Here is a 22,907-nt window from a genome sequence, read left to right on the forward strand (position 1 = left end):
TTTAACAAGAGAGATGATCAGGAAGGGTTCTGAAGGACTTCGGTACAAAAATTTCACTAGAATCCATCTGCAGCAGAACCTACATTTCTGAACTAAAGTCTTGTGCTTCCATTTACAATGCCAAACTTCTTTCCTAACTCAGCACAGTTCAATTTACTGGAAAAAAAAAAAAAAAAAAAGTTAAAAAAAAATAGCAGATGGGCAAATAAGGTAAAGGGCATTTGATTTAATTTGCCTCTCCTCTGTGCCAATATGCTACTTTGAAGAGACTGTAAGTGTGGGAGGGGAACATATGTGCATGTGGATTGTGCATCTCAGAGTATGTTTGCTGCTGGTAAGCAGTCTCCTCTTTCTTTATTCTTTCTTTCCACGGCAGTTCGAACGCACATAACATTCCACACTGTTATACGAGGACATGAGCCAGCAAATGGAGAATCATATTCCTGCAGTGACTAGCGAACCACTAAGCCAAATGCCAGGTCAACCTTTTAACAAGAAATGGATTAGTACCCACTGAAAGCGTGGACAGAGACTTTGCGTAGTGCCAAGACAGAAGCTGGAAATAAAGGTTTCAACACCACCACAGTAATTGCTTGGACTTTCCTGGACTCCAAACCATGGCTTTGAATGGTTCTGTTTTGTTGGTTCTCAGCAAATTTTGACAGAACCTGCTGCCATTTAAACACACACTCATCCAAATTAGACAAAAGTCTTGGATCTGTCAACAGTGCTTCTCTATCTAAGGATGCAAGTAAAGAAGGTACTACTAATACAGAAGCATGAGACCCTGGAAGGAAAACATATTTGGCTGAAAGTCTAATACAGCCTTAGGGTAAAACCTGCAGTAACTCCGCAAGGGAACACTCATCCAGACAGAGCTGTGACAATGTCTTGGGCTTCTGGAAGAGGTGAGAGCATCTTAGAAATCTCCTTTCACTGACCAAGAAATGAGCAGCTATGCTAAGGATGTGAAAAACGGAGGATTCAGAATACACAGCATTGTATTCAAATTCTACCGTGCAGCATCTCCAGCAGTAGGCAAAAAAATGAAAAAAGCCCTTTGAGAAACCTGAAAGTGACAGAGTGAGAAAGTATAGCAACGTGGTTGATAGGTAAATGACAGACTTAAACAGGTGCTAGATAAACCGGAACATAGTTTAAGGACAGACCTGATTCATTCAACTGAAGTAGGTTCTCCAAAAAAGTACTTGCTCTACCAGAACTGATGGACTGGAGGGGGCCAACATAGTGCACTGATTGGAAACTGCTATCTGCCAACACAGACCCTGGTCCATGGAGTGTAGAACTTGAAGTCCCGTGCTTTGTCTGAATAAAGTTGGCTGCAATTGTTGAGGCAAACATGGTAATACAAAGTCCATGACCCTTGGTAAAATAGGTTGAAAAAGGCTTCTCCATGAACCTAGACAAGGACATGCCTGCCAGTTCTGGGAAATGATCACGAGAGAAGACTGGCAGATGCTTGTGTGCCATTAGAGGGACTGGAATTCTGAATCCAGGATGGATTTGTTACCCTTTACCTATTGAAGGAATAGGTACAGTAAGTCTACCCATCTCAGAAGTCAAAAAAAAAAAAAAGTAGAAATTCAAACAAGAACAGCTGCTTATTCAGAGGGATGAATTTATATCCAGCAACCACAACAGCCTGCAAGTCTAAACTGCAATGAAGCTGAAGAAGATGCACACATACACGCATTCCCAGACCACCTCTGTCTTTATACTTGGAAGACATAGCCATTGACACAACTGAAAAGCTGAAGAAGGAAGCATATTCCCTGTGATCTAGCCTTTATTAATGATTCTTTTTCCTGTGACAGGGCAAGTAGCAGTTATCCCAAATAATGTCCAGAACAGTACTCCTAAGAGACAGAGAGCCCCCAGGATTGGTGGGCGCACAGAGTATACGCTAGGCCATGAGATGGTTCCACATCAACAATTGGTTGAGTTCCAGAATCTGGAGAGACTCTGTAGAGGATCTGAAACTCCTTTCATAGGTAATCTCAGTGTTGCTCAAGTTTGTCACCAGCTTTAGTTCTCTGAAGAGTTTGAGAAGCAGAGCCATTCAGCAGTCTTAGCATCATTGGTGCCAAGTATTGAGAGAACCAGATTAGTACCACTAGTCCTAAAGAATGTTATGGCAGTGCTGGTGGAGCTGAACTTAGGACTATTGTGATAAGCAGAGAGCTGCTGCAATGGATAAAGAAGAAAACAAATGCTTACAGTGCTTCATATTGGCCTTCAGTGGCTGAACTGGTTCTGGGGATGACCAAATCAGAAGCCTCTGTGGTAACCACAAGGATCTGAGAGGACTTGATTTTACCAGTCTGGAAGGGAGAAGACAGAGAGACTTTCTTGTGATGGATTTCTTAAGAGTATGGCCAGTGGTAGATCAAAGTCATAGCAGTCAGATTCAGCTAACTGCATTCCACAGCCCTTCATACCCAGGGTTCCACATCAGAAAAATTCTTTCACTGCCTTCTCAAGGTGAAATTTTCTGTCGTTGAAGCTCAGCTAGTTTTAAAGGACACCACACAGAGCACTCATTGGGAACACCACCTTCTCTGTCACACCAACAATACCCAGAGTTAGAGAAGCAAAGCTTTTCCTACTGGGAATTCATAGAAGCAACTGGACAATTAAAAAGAAATGAGACAGTAAAAGAATTGTCCATCTTATACTTGCACCAAGCAGGAAGAAGGATGGAGCTAAGCATGGCCTCTAAAGAATATCTTTCTGGTCTCAAGTGACAGGCCATTTCTATATCCATAATCAGAATGTATTTGTAGACTATCACTCCAAAATAATAATAATAAAAAGATCTTCCAGTTACAACTTCATACTACATAACTGAATTCTGTAGATTTCAAAACTAGATCTGCTCATTTACTATCTCCTCTGTGTTTACTACAGACCTGTTTCATTTTGCACTTAATTGGATTATTACAGCTAATGGAAAAATGAGATGTGTTAAATACATACCTTTTTGTACCCAATTAAATCCAGCTTAAATCCCATACATGTATAAAGTTATAACTGATCATTGCACAATGCTAGTCAGCCGAAAATGCGGCATGATTAAACTTATAGGAAATTCTTCCATACAAATACGCTAAGCCATCACCAGCTTCAGTACTGACAGGGCAGTTGTTAACTTGTGATAATTTCCACAAAATTACATCTCCTATTAATTTCAGATAGGAAATAGACAAATCTAAGTTGATCTAGATGAACTGAAAGGCAAAGGAAATGAACAAATAAGAAAAACATACAACAATACTACAGGTGAGCCTGTAGGCACTGGATTGTAATTTAAAATACCTTATATTAACATGTTCACATATTTGTTTACTTCTTTATCTCAAAACACATTTCCTTTTTTCTTTCTTTTTTTTTTTGTTGTTCCCGGCCTTCAAACAAGTAACTTAATTTACTTCATGTTACAAAGAAACCTGTTAGACATTTAAAAAACCAAAGAAAATAGAAAAGAATGTTTCTCATTCAAAAAGAAAAATGAAAGAGTAGTCTTACTAACTCAGTTATTTCTGCATCAATTATGTATGTTAAAAGTAGTTTTCGACTACCAGCCATGCAAACTTAGGTTAGGAGCCAAAAATTAAGCTGTGGTCTTTCTGACTTCTGCAACCCTGAAAGGTGAGTGCTATCACCACATAGATCTTAGTAACTCAGTCCTTTCCAGAGCACTTCAGACCACTTTTCAGTGCACACTAGGGAAGGTCTCTTCATTTATGCAGGACTACAAAGATGGTAGTGAGGCACACATATGAACAAAGCCCATGAAAATAGGGGGTTAATCTTCAGCTTGAACATGTCCATTACAAAAATAATCCAGAGCAATATTACTTCTACAAGACGAACAAGGGCAGACAGTAATACTTTACACACCAAGAAGTTTTTATGTTTGGATGACAATGTCACTTGCCTATGATCCACTGAACAAAAATGTCACACTACTATTCAGTAGAAGTTCTAGTTTGTTGGAAAGGTTCTAGTTTGTTGGAAAATCTCTGTAAATGTTTAAAGAGCTGCTTTTACAACCTATCCACTTGTTTTTTTTCTCCTTCACTTTTTTCAGGTACAGAGCGATATCATAGTCTTGGTGCCCACTCAAGATACCTTCTATGAAACCTTCACTTGGTAAAACTAACCCAAACATGAGTTGGAGAAAAGAAAGCTGAGTGGGATATGGACAAGGTTTATGAAATCACAAAAGCAGTGGGTAAGGTGAATATTGAACTGCTATTTAACAAATTGTACAATGCTTGAACTAGAGAACACCTGTTAGAGCTAGCAGGAGATTGGGGGGGGGAGGGAGGAGAAGTAAAATAATGTACTTTTTAATGCAGCTGGTAGCAAATTTCTGCCATTTGCTGCCAAAGAATACTAGAGGCAGACAGCACTGAAAAAGAATATAATGGTAACAGGTCCATAAATGTCCAGATACTAAAGGGATAAGGCAGACATCCCATTGTCTGTGGACAGTCTAAAGGGAATGGACTACAGAAAGTGGACAAGCTTAGCTGCTGTCCTTAACCGGTATGTCCTATTCCCTATGCTGGAGGCAGAATGCTGGGACAGAAGGACCCTGCTGATAACCAGTAGGGTATTTCCTATGCTCTATAATATTCAGAAAGTTTGGAAATTCATTGTTTTAAAAGGTAATAAACTTGGATACCAGGACAGAGCATCAACAATTTACACTGCTGTTCAAAGATGTGTCACAAGTCAGAAGGACATGTCACTGTAAGAGCCGTGAATGCCTACAGAAAACAACACAAAGCAGTGAAATGTGGTACTGATAGGGTAAAATGCATCATGCTGGATCCAGTAGCCTAAGGGAGGTGAAGCTGCTGCTCCATGCCTCCAGCTCCAACGAGCAGCGAAGCTTAAAATGTATTCCCAGCAGGTGCATACACACAGAGCACACATATATACCACATACATACATATATGTGGCTGGACATGCAGATTTGAGCCTCCACACTATCCCTTGCACTCCCTCATGTATCCCACGCTCAGGCAGCAATCCCCCTTAGTCCAAAAGGTGACCTGCGGAGCTCATACTGATGGCTCATGGTGTTGCGATGGGCCTGGGGATAGCCTCGTCAGAGATTATTTGTGTTGTCCCCTGCCCAGCCCTCATCTCTCTGTGCTCCTCTGTGGATGTACAGATAAGCTTTATCACATAAAACCTAACAGGTACTCCAGCAGTCAGACAGCCCTGAAATACAATGACTTTCCACTAGCTTTCTAAGCCCTAACATACATAATTAATCTGTCACAGGTCATCTGTTTCTTAAAATAGCCTGTGAGGATCAATCTCCTTTCAGCATCTGTTAGAAATCATCGTACGTTGCTTGTCATAAACCAAATATGGTTATTAACGATTAGGTAAATCATATTATGAACCAACCTGTTAGTAGAGGGCTTTAGACAGTAACTTACACAGTCTCTACTGCTACAGCTTTAGCAGCCTTATCAAGGTCAATGCAGCTACTCAAGTGGTTAAAGCATTTGTGTCTCAGCAAAATTGGGGTGTTACAGATCACAGCGCATGATCTGCAGATACACATTCCCTGGGCCTCATCCAATGCCCATGGCCCAGTGGAGTCTTTTCACTGATGCAGGAAGGCTTTGCATCAGCCTATACAACAGCAATATAATTTTCCTTTTTGCTGTTTCATCTTGGTTTTGCTTATTACCTCTCTGTTGGTCTTCTGTTCCATTAAGTTGTTTTTGTGCTTCTTCGATTTTGTCTGCAAGAAAGAGAAGTCATTATTAAAATATATAAAAAAAATGCAAGTTTTGAGAAAATCATTTACTGAAGTCTGTCTTGAACTGTCTGTTTATATTGAGGAGTAATACCATTCACACATAAATATGCAGCACATTATAAGTAATACTGCCATATAAAATTTCATCATGTTTTACCAGCAAGACTATTGACATGTTAAATTACACAGAACTGCAGAGAGAAAAGCAATGGGATCAGATCTGCAGTCAACAGCTAATCCCACTGTAGCTTCATACCATCAATAATAATTTATGCAGTCAGGGGATTCATCAGAATAGGTATTATTGTGCATAACAGGGTATTTTAATATGTTTTTGAAAAGTGCTGTTAGAACAAGGCAATGCAGCATTAAGCATTGTGATACAAACAGCAATTAAGATTTGATACATGAAGCGTCGGAGCCAACGCTGCCACAAGGGAGTAGCAGGGGATGAGCAGTAGCCCCACGCTAATTCCTCCGCAAAACTACCCATCGTTCATACTCACACAGTAGGAGCAAAAAGCAGCCTCAAGCCTTTAAGCTCTCTCTGCTGTTAGCACGCCTGCTGCCCCCAAACTCATGTGTGCCAAGAAAAGGAATTGTGTTTCCACTGCTGTGGCACCACAGATCTGGCTGAGGGGGTGAGCCTCAATCTGTGTATGTCTGTTTACATGTAGAGCAAGAAGAAAATGGGCAGCAGGAACAAACGAAAACTCAAGGCTCATTTCTTTTTAGTAGAAAACAGTCCTTTGGTGTGTATGAGGGAAAAAGAGGTCATGTTGGTAAGGAGCAGTGGTGTGAGGACAGGCTACACCCCGCACTGCACCGTGGCCTGACTGACCAAGACCTGAGCTTGGAACATGGCTTTCAAACATCATCGAACATTTCCCAAAATACATGTGAAAGCTTTTTTGAATGGTGCAGTTTTTGTAATATTAAATTGAAAGAACAGAACAGAACTGCAATCACCCTAAACCTCTCTGACTGTACTGGTACGGTTTGTGAAATACCAGGCTTCCTGGCTGCCATACCAAGGGGGAAGACAGGCCTGCAAAGGCTTCACCTCTTTGTTCACCAGTGCAGAGGCTGGGTTTTACTCTGACTATTTACTCACCATCCCTATGCAATGCAAGGTTTCTAGAAGACGGTCCTTTCTTCAACAGACTCAAAATCAGTGGTTTTAAACAACTTTTCTAATACTTATGAGCTGAACCACTGAAGGATGTTTGTTCATCATTTGTTCACGGTTGGGAAAACAATTTCAGACTTCATTGTATTCTCAGTAGAACTAAAGAACTGTAACTGAACCAGACCCTTCTCAGATGATTTATGGCCGAGTTCTCTTCAGCTTGCTCCAGTCCTGTGTTTCTGCTTCTCAAACCTAGCACCTGGCTCCTTTTCTTACAGATGCTGGGTAATTTCTCTCCTGCATGCAAAGAACACAACAGACCGACCCACACGCATGGTTACCAACCGGGCTTCCAGAGCTAGAGCAAACTGAGCTGCTGATGAGAAAGACTACCCCCACAACTTTAAAAGCCAAATGTCTTCCTTTTTCCTCTGTGGTTAGCACGATGTACATATGTATTTAAAGCAAAGGTTTTTTTTATATATGCAGCTTCTTCTGTACTGATTCACTGGCTGCTAAACGCAAAACCTAAGTGACTCAGAAGGAGAACACCACGTTGCTCGCTCATCACTGACCCTGTTACACAGGCTCACTTTAAATCACTCACTTCAAGTCTTCATTGTTGGACAGCTTTCTAGATTAAGCTACTGCTGAAATAGTGTATGTATCTATACTTTTTATTATTGAGAAAGGGTTGTAAATTACATTTTTTAACAGAAAGAAAACAAAGCATCTTTTATAAATACATGCTACTAATGCTATTAGAAAAAACGCATCTAACAATCTTTTTGTAGAAAAAAAAAATGTAGAAAAACGCTGTTTTTCTACAGATTAGTTCTTTATAGAAAGGTGATGGAATAAGCTATTTACAGAATTGCACAATACCCGATGAGCTACCTGAACACACAGGAAAAAATAAACATTGAAGAATTAATCCAGATTTACCAAAAAGCAGCAAGCAAGCAAAACCACAGACTGTCTATCAAATTCATATCCCCTCTGTTTAGAAATATATCTAATGTACAAGATGCAGTGTTTAGCTCTTGAGAGGACGTAAAAGATTTGTCACCAAAATATTTATAAACAAGCACACTGACAAATGTAATTTAATTAATAAAAGAATTACCTGCATACTTCACATAAATAGTAAAATAAATTCAAGTGTTTAAATTCACAATCATTCTATTTTAAAGAGAAAAATTACTTACGTATTTTGGAAATATGTGACATTAAATTGCCAGAAAGATAAAGTATCTTGATCTCCTAAACTCAATTATCTCATTTAAATGAGAGAGAGAGAGAGAGAGAGAGAGAGAGAGAGGAGTTTCTATCAGAAATTCCCAACTGCTTCTTTGTCAAACTGTAATCCCAAACAAAGAACCACAGACAACAGAAATAATAACTAGGTAACCATATGCTTTGTACACAGCCAGAAAATCTTCTACACTTCCTGCATCTTCTTAAATCTTTTTCCCAGTGAGTAACATCAATTGCATAGATGTCTTTCTACCTGTAGAGGTATCTGTGCAGAAGAGTTTCAAGAACCATGAGCACAGCAAAAATATGAATATTGCTTCTGGTAACTCAGGGGGTGGCTGTGGATTGCCGAACAGCAAGCAAAGACCTGAACAGAGAGGGCACAGCATCAGGAAAGGGACTTTGGTGACAAGTTGGGCAAGGTCTGCTGAGTTGTAACCATGCACAGCAATGCCTTGCAAGCCCCTGCTGCTGCACTGTGTTGCTAAATCTTGACCGAGACCAGATACTTCCAATTTTGATAATATATGTAGAACAGGTACTAATAGGTCTAGCTGCTAGCACCTTCATTGGGCACAACATCCTTTTAATGATCCTTACCGGGTAGCTGCCCCTTCTTATTAGGACACCGAGGCATTTTTCACAGCCCAGTGCTAAATCTGGAAGAGTGATAAATCTGGTCTGTGTTTTACAGTTCCAGACACTACATTGGTGGCTGCCTCCTAGAATGGTTCACAATAGTTTTAGCTTTGAGGGAAGAACTGGGTTACCCCAAAACACTGTTGGCTCAAAGGAAGGAGTGGGTTATCCCAAAACTCTGCAGAGAAGGAGGGAAGAGCATGGAGGTGAGTAAGCAACTCACTGAAGTTAAACTGAAAGGTGGCTTCCCTTCGTTCTCCTGAATACTCACAAGCATACCAAAAATAATTTGCTGAATAGCAGAGCATTTATATCATCTAGTCATTTCCTTCCCTTTTGTCCCTTTTAATTAGCCTTAGGTGAAACATTTTCAGGCAAATTATTTAAAATAATGTATCCTTTCTTTCATAATTGTATTACAGATTCTCTAACAGTAAACACCTTTGTTAACTCTTAAACAAAAATACCTTATACAAAGATCATCTTGCAAAACCTAGGAGGAACCGAAAGCTGCGAAGTCCACTGTTAATTCAAAATAATATCAGGAAATAACATTATCTGATCTAATACTCACTTAATTTTGATTTAGCGTCCTTTCAGTTTTAAACTCACAGTACTGAGGATACTGCCTCACCTGAAATTCTACAAAGGAGACATTTGTGTATCACTAGAATACTATTTAATTTTACTAGGATAACAGAAAGTAATATTACTTCTGGAAATTTCTGGTACACTGCAGGTATAGCACCCTCTTTATTGCTCATACAATGACAGAACAGCGCCTAGCTGGGCTGTGGGCTTCTTGCAAGACACATTCTAATACTGCCAGCAGACATTCTTCTGAATGGCATACATCTAGAAGCAAATGATGACCACGTGAAGGCACACTCTCACTTAAGGCAGGACACTTCTCATTAAGTGCTCGCTAGAGGCGAACAATAACAAAAGGAAACTGTGGTGCATCCATCAAGTAGAGGAGACCAACAGTGCCACACATCACGGAACCAACTCTTGGTTATCAGAAGCAGGTGCATACCACAAAAAAAAACAAAGCACAAGTAATAGAGCATAACAGTAATATATTTATATATATAATATAAAGATGTAGCAAAACAACATGGGTACATGAGAGAGGAAAAAAAGTCTGTGACTACCCGTGAGATGCAGCAATTCCCAACAAAGCCTGTCTGTAGCTGCAGGCACCTGTGAACTGCAGCACAGGATGAGCACCACTACCCTTTTCCAGCCTCCAGTTGTCCGTCTGTCCTGACTGCATTCAGCCCACTGCCCCGCAGCTTTGCACCGATTGTGCAATATTGCAGTCCAAGTGCCCAAGCTCTGAATTTAACTTGCTCAGGAGCATTGCCCTGCCACCACCACCATAACCCATTCAAACAAATAGAGCTGCATTTTTATTAGTGTTTGTAGTACCGGGATGACTTCTTGATTTAATCTCAAGTATTAAAGCTTTTCACACTATTGTTCAATACAGCTCTCCCAACAGATGTCCACAGCATGGAAATATCAGCAAATTCCTTGGGGTTTTAAATATATAATGTAACTGTGCTTTCTAGGAATGTGAGGAAGGAGATCTGCACACAAGAAAAGATGTTTACTGTTTTACATGCCTCCTGCTGTGGAAGATCATTAAGTGGACACCAGTAGAGTTAGTTTGAAAAGGCAGTGCTGTGGTGAATGAAAAATAAATGCAAAAACGAACCAGAGTTTTCAACTTTACATTCTGTTCTTGGTATTCGTCAAGGATATAACCTCACAGATTTAACTGCACACACCACAAATAGAATGTAGTTTTAAAAGACCTTGGGTAGTTTTCTTTTTAAGGCATCAACATAAACAAACATGCTAACATGTATTAGAAGTGCATTAGGCATTTTCATTTTACACATGAGAAATTTTAAAGGCCTTACTTATATGATCAGCTAAGAAAAAAAAAAAAAGGGTTTAGGCTTTGTGGAAAGGACAGCCCAAATACTGAAACACATGAGGTTTGAAAACATGAAACCAGTAACTTCTGACAGCAGTTTAAACTGCAGCAAATGTAATCTTCCATTTTCAGTTTCATTTGTGCGTTTTGTTTTGTTGTTTTTAAAAACAAACAAACAAACCTCATACTTTAAGTTACCAGGAGAGTTTACGGGGGGGGGGGGGGAGGGAGGTGGTAAATGCTCATTAAACTCAAGCAAAATGCCCAATACATTTCACTGTATACATTTACATGCATCCGTATAACTGTAAAAAGATTTCTTGATGAATATTTAAAGCTTCTCTATATAAAAGCGTGTTTTGTAAAAATCCATATACTTCTCTACAGATAACTGGAGGATTAGCACTTAATATGGTACAAATCTGCTAAAATTAGACTACTGTATCAAAACTTCAAAAAATAAACATTTCTATTTTGCCTGAAAAGCTAGGTTTTTATATTCAATTTTTTAACCATAACAGCTGGAAGGAAAATGTCTGCTTTTCTTCGCTTTAGTTAAAGAAAGAACTCCCATGCCTTACTCCTGAGTCATCCTAAAAATACCTCCAGCAAAACAGCTTCATATGACAGCAGTGTTTTTTGTGGCTTTCTGAAGAAAATCACTCTCAACCTTTCTTTATCATAAGACATTTGAAGATAATTTTAAAGATCACTTTTCATGTTTTTCAGTGGACACCAAGAAAGATAGCAATTTAGAGAATCACAGAATTGTCTAGGTTGGGAGACCTCAAGATCATCGAGTCCAACCTCTGACCTAACACTAACAAGTCCTCCGCTAAACCATATTGCTAAGTTCAACATCTAAATGTCTTTTAAAGACCTCCAGGGATGGTGACTTCATCACTTCCCTGGGCAGCCCGTTCCAATGCCTCACAACACTCTCAGTAAAGAAGTTCTTCCTAACATCCAACCTAAACCTCCCCTGGTGCGACTCTAGCCCATTCTCCTTATCCTGTCACCAAGCACGTGGGAGAATAGACCAACCCTGACCTCGCTACAGCCTCCTTTAATGTACTTATAGAGGGCAATATGGTCGCCCCTGAGCCTCCTTTTTACCAGGCTGAACAAACCCAGCTCCCTCAGTCGACTTTTTTTTTTTTTGTATCTATCTTATCGACTTATTTTTTTCTTGTATTGATCATCTAGATCACTAGCAGAAAATAAAACCACAGTTACAAAATATTCTTCAGTTAAAGTACAGTAATGCAATCACACTATACGTATTGGGAAGTGTTACTGAAAACAGAATACTGGGTGGGATGCTTGTGTTTTCGGGAGGAAAACTTACAGACAAGGGGCAGAAGGCTGAGGTGCAGTGTGGAAATCTCCATCTTCTGTCTATTGAACCCAAAAGGGTAAAACTCCAGTATGCCAGCACTTTGCATCTCAGTGTATGAACATTGCTTCTGAAAGCATTAGAATACTACCAGATTAACAAAATAATGAAATAATAATAATAAAATAATAAAAAAAAAACACAGCACAATATGAACCTTGCAGACAGGTGCTGAGCATGACGGAGAGCTCAGGTGCTTCATGGAGTTGCCAGAACCCAGCTGCAACTGGAGCAATTTCCCACCTCCCCCAAAGGGAAGCCTTCAGGTTTTCATGTCCCTAACGCTCACCCAGGGGTGCGGGAGCTGATGGTGGGACCAAGCTTGGACCGATTCTCTGCAAGAGCAGGATGATGGAGCAGTTCCCTCAGCAACACAGCCATCATTTAGTCCAAAAGGTAACTGAGATGAACCCTAGGACTTCCCTTAACTAGCTGATTATAAAAGAAGGGAGGAAAAAAAAAGAGAGCACGCACTAAATTGAACACTGTTGCAGGCAAGGCTGGTAGGATGAAGGACACAGAAAAGGGATGGAGAAAACAGGAGGCCCCTATGTTTTTTCTGCCTCTCAGAGGCACCTGCCAACGCAGGAGAAGCATGGCCTGCACTTGGAGTGGGAAGGACTGCTGGCAGCAGCGGTCCTGGCTGCAAGGATGAGCTCATCCCTGAGCAAGTAGGTTGAAGAGCTGGCAGAAGATAAACCAGTTGTGCTGAGGATTCCTTTGATGGCCCCAAATTCCCACCGCTGCCTTCCTGCTGCAAAATTAAAATCTGTGAGGCTGGCAAACGGCAGCAAAAAGACATTTCATGAAACCTATATGACATTCAAATTTAAATCTAGTTTTAATTAAAAACCATTTGTCTGTCCCCAAATGTTTCTTTTTTCTCATTTAATGAGGAATGTTCAAGATTAAAAGGAAAAGATCAGATGAGGCAAAAGCAGTCCCCACATCTTTTTAATTTTAGTGTGGGAACCTGACACCTTCTGGCACACGTTCTGTTTCATGGCTTCTCCTTTTCAGCTCGGGGCTCGGAGAATCAAAGCCCCAGGGCTCAGTGGGTTACTGAACACAGGCTAAGCATGACAACTGATAGCAGTGCTGATCCCACCCCACCACAAATGCTCTATCCTTGCCATCACATACATATTACTTAAGCAGGACAAGGACTTCTGATGAGACTGACAGGGTGTATGTGCATGAACTACACACACACTTCATGTAGGAACCCAAGCTGAGTCGCTGCTGTGGAATTTCCAATTTTTCGGGACATTTTTTATTATGCAGCATTGAAATTTACCAAAAGCTGAGCACACAAGGATTTTTGGATGGTCATTTCTTTCCAGAAGTATATAGGACAAAAGAGACACCTCAGTAACTTTCTAGCCCAAGAATTCTGAGGTGGGCAGCTCTTTGGAATGGTTTGCTGCTGCTGGGCATCTTCCCATCTTTCTGCTTTACTTCTGCGACACACGCGAGGCCTGACCAGGGAGATAATTCACTTACACATTGTTTCACTTCTGTAATGAACTAGAAACAGTACTGATTGCATTTACATTTGCATGACTTCTAATCAGTTATCTAGCAAAATAATTACAACATTGCTATACTGATGTCTAGTGCATTGTTCTGTGCAGCCAGATTCTACCTATCCGCCTAGGACAGGGTGATTGCTATCACTGCAATCTGCTTAATAATTATTTAGGAGCCTCTAGGGTATTTACTGTTCCAGGTTTCATTTCAGCTTTTTGTTTTTTTCTATACCTATCCCAGTATCAGGGTTAAAAGTTAAAGTAAAATTTTAAAGCTGACAAGTTGCTTTAGCTCACCACCTTTCCAAGCTGCTGCCATGAGCACCTTCAGGCCTTCTGTACCGAGGCAGGTCCCTCTCCTTTCTCCCCCTGTGGGTTCACTGTCCTTTGATCTTGTGCCCCAAAACTAGAAAAAAGTGTTTTTCATTTATTCTTTTTTTTTTTTTAAAAACACCTGACACAAAGATTAAATGAATGCCAGTGAAATCCCTGTGTGTTTTTCTTCAAATTTTCCACTCACCAGAAACATGTAAAAATAACACGAGGCACAAAAGATTTCTTAAATTTCTATACTGTCTCAAATACAGACTATACCAAAGAAGCAATTAGCTGAGCCAGCCACTCCCCAGCTAAACAGGGAGGAGCGATTTTCCATTAAGCTTTCTGGTACTCCAAAAGCTCTCCTACTCAGCTTTGCAGCTGCTGAGGGAGCGCTTACCAAACCCAGCAAGGAACAGAACTGGTTCAACAAGCAGAGCAATGAGAAAGCTTGTGTTTCATCACCTGAAACAATAGCTCAGAGACTTTCTTCAAGTTCTTTGAAGGGTCAAACTGCTCTTTAATTTCTTCTCCTATTTCTGGAGCTCCTCAAGCACTACTGAGTTACAAGCCAGAAATCATGCAGTTTTATAAACTAAGCATTCAGGAGCCCGAAGCACCAACAACCCCGTTAAAAACACGTTAGGTTTTCTTAAGCTTAGCATACCTTAAAAATGATCTCTTAACTGAGATCCCAAAACCCTGACTGATAGAAATGGTGGAAAAGATAAGATCTTTAGGAGGACTTTAGATTCCGAAGTTGGTAAAATTCTCAGATATTAAGTAAATAAATAGTACCGGTGGTTTTGAAGAAGAAAAAAATAATTTTTATATATATATATATATATATATATATATATATATATATATATATATATTTGATGAGGCTCACAAAAAAAAAAGGCCTTTCATATGACCTCCACGGTGGAGGAAGAAGTGAGGAAAGGAAAGAAAATTAGGAGCAAAACGTCAGAATGAATCCCACTGTTCAAGATGAAGGCATGTACTGCAACAGGTATGTTTTCCTCCACAGCTGCCATAAACATTAGCAATATTTTATTTGCTTTTTGACAGCTAGCAAGTATAGAGTTCACTTCTCCACACAAATATATGACCTCAAGATCCCGTGCCTGAGTGTAAACTAGAAACTCAATTTAAATGAAAGGCTAGAATATTTTTCCTATGGATATCACTTTGCATTTATCTGCACTGGATTTCATTTGTCATTTTATAACCTAATTTAATTTTTAAATGCTTTGCATTTCGTTTTGCAATTTCATCTTTACTACCATGGATAACTCCCATCAAATCAGCAATGCTGTCACTTCACTGTTTGTGCTCTTTCCCGGATCACTCAGAAGAACTGGAATTGACAGATGCACATTTAAATTAACTACAAAATGGCAGACAGCATTTGTCTGCTACAGAACAGGTACAGACTGCAAAACATGTGAGTATCAGCCTCTGAATGAATTTACACACATGAGGGGTTGGGGGGGAGAAGGGGGCATGTAGAGGGAGCTTACTCAATACTCCATCAATACTCTACCTTCTTTAAAATCCACCCTCTCCAAATTTCTCTGTGCCTTCACCAGACTGCTCAAAGAACATGCCTGTGGTTTGTCCCCCGGCTGCACTGCCCATCCATCCGTTACCGAACTCCAGCATCTTCATACAACTTCCTTATAACTGGGCTGGCTCTAACACAGCCTGTGGTCTTCTCCTAGACCAGTTAAGTTAAAGCTTTCCATTATTCAGACTAACATATCTAATTTTTGCTTGCTTGTTTTTCCAAGAGTTTAACAGGACTTAATATTACACAGTGAAGTGCGTGACTCAAACTTATGTCCACTCAGAATGACATCAGCGGGTCTTACTGCTGAAAAAAACAAAACATCTAAAAAATCCACAATTACACTAGATCTTGCTCAGCTGTGGACTTCTAAAGTTTGTCTTTCCAACGTAGTCTTCTATTTTTGTCCCTTTTTTTCCTTTAAATGCTACATGAAATGTTATGAGCTGAAGCTTTAAAGTGGAAATACAACAACCAATATTGGATTGGCAAAAAGCAAAATGCTTTGAAAGCTGGTCAAGCTACAAGCTGATGCAGGATCACGTGTACCTGAAACACAAAACCTAAGTGAAGGCACAAAGATATGATGCTCTCTTGTTAGCATGGCGCTCTAGCCATGAACATGGTATTAGCCATTCTAAGAGGCTTACCCAGAGAAACTTGCCATGGAGCGTTCATGTTTGCTTCTCCGGGCAAACAATTAGACCACAGATGGCAATTTTGAGGCTGAAAACATGGTATTTTGTTCAGGAACGCTGCATGGGGTGCTTGGGTTTGGGGATGCAGACAGTAGCGAAGCAGAGGTGATCTGGAAGCTCAGGCATGGGAACTCCCTCAGACCCGTGGAGAGAAGCAGCAGAACCTGCAGTGCCCTCAGGTGTTCCTTCAGCAACCTGCTTCAAGGGACAGAACGGCTCCAAAGGGAAAAATACAGGCCAAGCAGGAGGAAGAAGAGGAAATTAACGAAAGAAAATGAAAATCAGAAGGGAAGCTGTGGGCAGGTTAGCCTAAATCATCCAACTTCTCCAGACACATCCCAGGCTGCTACTTCGGGGAGAAGGGGGCAATTTGGCAGACATACGTAGAGGAAATCAGAGGCATCAGGGAGGAATTTTATGCTGAAAGGAAACAAAAATGGTTCATGCGTTCACCAGTATATTTCCAGCAGATCAAGACAACCTGAAATTACAAACAAAATTGCAGCTTTTTTATTCTACTACATACAAGAACCATTAGAAACAAGTTGTTATGAAGTCACCACTCAACTCATGAAAGCAGAAATTGCATGCTGGTCTTGCAGAGTGCCCCACACCACACAGCAAGAGGTCCCCTACCATGATCCCCCAAGCCCCATGAAATCTGGAGGGTTTTTTGGTTGTGGGGCTTGAGGGGAATACGTTGGCAGTGGTAAAAGGAATCTGCCATGCACCCTAGATTCTAAGCAGCACCAATTCTGAAGAAAAATACAAGATGTTTTCTCTCTCCTCTCTCCAAGAAATAAAAGGAAGTAGGCTGAACTATCTTCTTGGCATTCCTTCTTTGATCATCTCTTGAACAACAAAGAAGCTCTTGGGGAAAAAAAATGGAACACTGACACTGCAAATTTAGTTCATTATTTTTGTACAAAAAGCTTCTTATTACAAGAAACTACGAAGGCTTCATTCAGTAAATAAAGAAGAATAGGAAGCAAATTATGGTAGCATTACTTCGTAGCTATTTAAGTGCATTATTAATATACTAACCAGTATTTTGAAAAACAGAGCAAAAACTCTATAGGTCCATTCACATTATTTACTGTTTTAGCCACTTTATAAACCATCCCAAATGAAGTGCAGTTCCTATTCCTGTGAACAACAAAGCATTACGTTTTTTTTAAAAACACTGTAATATCAAATAAAAACTATACTAAAACAAACCTAGTTCTCCTCCCCTCCTTTTCCTAGGTACATTGGGGAAATTTTCTTTTACCTTTTTTTTTTTTTTTTTTTTTTTTACCTATATTTCTTCACCTATTGGAAGTTTAAGGAAGATAATTAACTTCTAACTAGCTTCTCAGACACCCACAAAACCATGATGTGATGCAATCTGAACACTGCCCTGTGTGTTTTTGCCTTTTTCACTTAGCACTCAAGCTCCATGTTGCATTGTCTGATTGAAGATGAGGGGGCGGTGAGGAACACGTGGCAGGCAGCCACGGCACACTGTGTCAGGAAGCAAACAATGGAGCTTGGTGAGCCCTGCATCCAATTGTGCATCCAGTGACTTCAAGTCTTCACAGAGTTTTTGTCCTTCAACAAGAAGGTTTTGAAATTGTTAGCCCTGTGCCACGTAGAAAGACTTGCATCTGACTTTTTAACTCATTTACATTATTTTAGTCATTGAAACAACGGCTTCGGTAAAACATGGTGAATGGGAGAAGAAATTAGAATATGCTACTTGACTGAAACAATGAAAATTCAAAGCCACTATAATATCCTGGAAATATTTTCTGGTTTTCTTTTTAATATGCCCATTTTGACATTTTCTCAATAGTGCTAAAATTCATCCCTTAGAAAACAACCCCAAATTTCTAACACTATTCATCTTTTAAATGGTCACAGAATCACAGAATTATAGGGGTTGGAAGGGACCTCAAGAGATCATCTGGTCCAACCCCCTGCCAAAGCAAGATCCCTAGAGCAGGTTGCCCAGGTAGGCGTCCAGACAGGCCTTGAATATCTCCAGAGAAGGAGACTCCACAACCTCCCTGGGCAGCCTGTCCCAGTGCTCCATCACCCTCACCGTGAAGAAATTCTTTTGCATGTTGGTGTGGAACTTCCTGTGACCAATTTTGTGGCCATTGCCCCTTGTCCTGCCCCCACAAACCACTGAAAAGAGGTTGGCCAAATCCCTATGTCTCCCAAATATGGAGTCCCGTCCCCCCCCCCCCTTTTTTTAAATAATTCAGCTAAAATAACTTTCCACTCAAACTTTCCTCATTTCCAACCAGAGGAAGGACAACTGAGACAAAAATCATGCATGGTTTAAATGGTGAAGTAAAATAACAAAGCCAACAAATGGCATCTGCACTGTAGAAATTATACTCTGAAATTCTTTTTCTTTCTTGCCTCCTCTGAAAATCATAGACCAGTTCATACTCCGAGGCCTCTACTTAGCAGGAATCACAGGATGTAGGAGAACACTGAACACATGATTTTCTATTTCTTTTCCTTTATGAAAAACATATTAGACACTCTCCTACAGGTAGCAAAAATTAATCAAAAATACACTTTCATAGCAGATAACCTGTTGCTTTCTCACCTTTGGTGAGTCTTTCTGTCAAGCTTCTCATTTTCTGTGGTTACAATTGATTATCACAAATCAAATTCAAATTTTTTATTTGAATTTGCCTCAGGATTAATCAATTCCTTATGTAGTCAGCTACTCAGCTTTTGGAATCATGCTTCATGTAATACCTCCCCTCCACAAACAAAACAAAAAAAAAACACAGTACTCTCAACTCAGATGAAGTTTATGGTTTAGCAGTTTAAATACTTTAGTTTTCATTTGTTTTATCCCATTTAGTAATTGCTTCCAAGTGTATTAAACTGTGACTGTTTTATTTTTAAGAATTCCAGAAATTAAGTTTTATTCAAATTAAATACTTAGCAGGTATTCATTATCAACTCAAGACAGGATTCAGTAGCAGAATTTGACCTTAGTTACTAATTATCAGCTGGATGAAATTTATGCTTTCGCACTCCTGGTAGCTAATTTTGAAGATTTTGGTAGCTGCAGTTTCATTAGCTCACATACTATGGTAAACAAAAGATTTGGAAGTTATTACCCCAAATGTAGCAGAAAAGCAGAGACAAACCTCATGGTGCTCACTGGAAAGAAAACCCTTCTAAAAGCACAACTGAAATATGGAGAAAAAAAAAAAAAAACATTTCAAATTATTACAAGGACATAGTTCTGAGCATGCAAACAGTGTAAACACCTGACATAATCTATGATTTAAATATAGTCTACTTTATGACACTGTGGGAGTCATCTCCTCATAAGACGGCAAGAGCAATCAGTATATTAAAAAAAAAATTGTGAATTAGAGAAAATTGTTTTTACCTGGAATGCTATCCTAAAAGTATGCTAAGGGCCTACTTTGGGGCCGGTCCTCTTTAATATCTTCATCGATGATCTGGACAAGGGCATTGAGTGCACCCTCAGTAAGTTCGCAGATGACACCAAGTTAGGTGCGTGTGTCGATCTGCTTGAGGGTAGGAAAGCTCTGCAGGAGGATCTGGATAGGCTGCACCGATGGGCTGAGGTCAACTGCATGAAGTTCAACAAGGCCAAGTGCCGGGTCCTGCACCTGGAATGCAATAACCCCAAGCAGAGCTACAGGCTTGGAGATGAGTGGTTGGAGAGCTGCCAGGCAGAGAAGGACCTGGGAGTGGTGGTGGATAGTCGGCTGAATATGAGCCAGCAGTGTGCTCAGGTGGCCAAGAAGGCCAACGGCATCCTGGCTTGTATCAGGAACAGTGTGACCAGCAGGGCTAGGGAGGTGATCGTCCCCCTGTACTCAGCTCTGGTGAGGCCGCACCTCGAGTACTGTGTTCAGTTTTGGGCCCCTCGCTACAAGAAGGACATGGAGGTGCTCGAGCGGGTGCAGAGAAGGGCGACGAAGTTGGTGAGGGGTCTGGAGAACAAGTCCTATGAGGAGCGGCTGAGGGAGCTGGGCTTGTTCAGCCTGGAGAAGAGGAGGCTCAGGGGCGACCTTATCGCTCTCTATGGGTACCTCAAGGGAGGCTGTAGCGAGGTGGGGGTTGGTCTGTTCTCCCACGTGCCTGGTGACAGGACGAGGGGGAATGGGCTTAAGTTGAGCCAGGGGAGTTTTAGGTTAGATGTTAGGAAGAACTTCTTTACTGAAAGGGTTGTGAGGCACTGGAACAGGCTGCCCAGGGAAGTGGTGGAGTCACCATCCCTGGAAGTCTTCAAAAGACGTTTAGATGTAGAGCTTAGGGAAATGGTTTAGTGGGGACTGTTAGCGTTAGGTCAGAGGTTGGACTCGATGATCTTGAGGTCTCTTCCAACCTAGAAAATTCTGTGATTCTGTAAGCGAAAAAGCTTATATACTTATAAACTTATATACTTATATACTTATATAAGTATATACTTATAAAGCATTGAAGTATAGAAGGAAATACACAGGTCAAATCCCTTTATCTGTTTAAACTACTCACATAATTAATTTATAGCTTTTTGGTGCACAGCACAGAGGAACTGACCCACAGTTCTTGATGATTCTCTGAAACAGCCATATAATGCACAGGGATCAGCTGTTTTTTGTGGTTGTTTTGACTGATTGCTTTGGGAAGAGGCATTTGCAGATGAACAAAATGTCAGGTTGCATTAAGAAAAGATATAGACAATAATAATATAATTACTGCAGTGCTATGAGTGAGAACCATTTTCTATGCTGGCTGCCTTATCTTGAAAGGAAAAGAGCAGAAACAGAAAAAGTTCAAAAGGCAGTAAAATTACTTAGGAGCCTGCTGAAGATTCTAGATGAGAAAAGTCTAAAAGATCACAGCAGTTTTATTTATGAAGAAATGGAAGAAAAATGACATAATACAGGTATATAAAATAATAAATGTTTTAGGGAAGGTCAAACTGCACACTACTGCAGAAAAAAGAACAAATTGAAAACTCATAAATCTTTTTTGCAATATCAAGATGTAAGCCTTAGCAGCTGAACTTCCCACAGGCTTTGTTTAACCAATTAATCTCAACTCTCATTTCCTCCCTGCTCTCAGGTAGGTATTTTAAATACTTGTGTTCTAAAGTTAGCTTTCCCACTGCAAATGAATTCATTGATCAATTCTGTCTGATAATATTGAAAAGAAATCCTTTTAAACACAATGAGATATTGGCTTTTGCCATGAAGTACTGAAGGTGTATACAGGACAATCTCGACACTCCTATTATTAATAAAAACATACCCTGGTAAGGGCAAACAGATAATATTCTCGACAGAGATCAAACATGGTTTTCAGAGCACCACCCAGCTACTAACTGCCTGGCATGAAAATTTAAAAAATTTTAAAAAAGCCACAGAACAAAACAAAACCCCAGGCTCCACAGCCATTTCTTGCAAAATTGCCCACTGAAGCACTTGCTATTCTCTCTTCAAATCACTTCGTAAAGGGCACTGTCAAGGATACTGCCCAGAGAAAGCAGTCTAGGAGGTTTCTGGAGAGCGTGGAAGATAGCTTCCTGACGCAGCTGGTTAGTGAACCTACCAGGGGTGGCGCCCCGGTAGACCTTCTCTTCACAAACATAGAAGGACTGGTGGAGGATGTGATTGTCGGGAGCTGTCTTGGGCAGAGTGACCACGAAATGGTGGAGTTCACTATTCTTGGCAAGGCCAGGAAGGGGACCAGTAAAACCGCTGTATTGGACTTTCGGAGGGCTGACTTTGAGCTGCTCAGGACACTGGTTGGTAGAGTCCCTTGGGAGGTGGTTCTGAAGGGCAGAGGAGTCCAGGAAGGCTGGGCGCTCTTCAAGAGGGAAATCTTAATGGCGCAGGAACGGTCTGTCCCCACGTGCCCAAAGACGAGCTGGCGGGGAAGAAGACCAGCCTGGCTCAACAGAGAATTGTGGTTTGAGCTTAGGAGAAAAAAGAGGGTTTATAAGCTTTGGAAAAGTGGGCAGGCCACTAGGGAGGACTATAAGGATGTTGTGAGGCTGTGCAGGGAGAAAATTAGGAAGGCCAAAGCTCATCTGGAGCTCAATCTGGCTACTGCCGTTAAAGATAACAAAAAATGTTTTTATAAATACATCAACACAAAAACGAGGACTAAGGAGAATCTCCATCCTTTACTGGATGCAGGGGGAAACTTAGTTACAAGAGATGAGGAAAAGGCAGAGGTGCTTAATGCCTTCTTTGCCTCAGTCTTTAGCGGCAATACCGGTTGTTCTCTGGATACCCAGTACCCTGAGCTGGTGGAAGGGGATGGGGAGCAGGATGTGGCCCTCACTATCCATGAAGAACTGGTTGGTGACCTGCTACGGCACTTGGATGCGCACAAGTCGGATGGGATCCACCCAAGGGTACTGAGAGAACTGGCAGAGGAGCTGGCCAAGCCACTTTCCATCATTTATCAACAGTCCTGGCTATCGGGGGAGGTCCCAGTTGACTGGCGGCTAGCAAACGTGACGCCCATCTACAAGACAGGCCAGAGGGCAGACCCGGGAAACTACAGGCCTGTCAGTTTGACCTCAGTGCCAGGGAATCTCATGGAGCAGATTCTCTTAAGAGTCATCACGCAG

General features: G+C 40.8%; 1 protein-coding gene across 7 annotated transcripts in view; it reads right to left on the bottom strand.

The window, feature by feature from the left end:
* Nucleotides 1-22,907, bottom strand: part of HIVEP1 (HIVEP zinc finger 1) — a 123,072-nt gene that overhangs the window by 47,286 nt on the left and 52,879 nt on the right. For all 7 annotated transcript variants that reach the window (XM_082754642.1, XM_082754643.1, XM_082754640.1 and 4 more), the window contains one exon: nucleotides 5,739-5,792. In XM_082754642.1, coding sequence (XP_082610768.1) covers nucleotides 5,739-5,792 — 54 coding nt within the window. The remainder of the gene's footprint in view (nucleotides 1-5,738; nucleotides 5,793-22,907) is intronic.

Source organism: Aythya marila (assembly GCF_965140915.1).
Source record: "Aythya marila genome assembly, chromosome: 2".
Classification (NCBI taxonomy): domain Eukaryota; kingdom Metazoa; phylum Chordata; class Aves; order Anseriformes; family Anatidae; genus Aythya; species Aythya marila.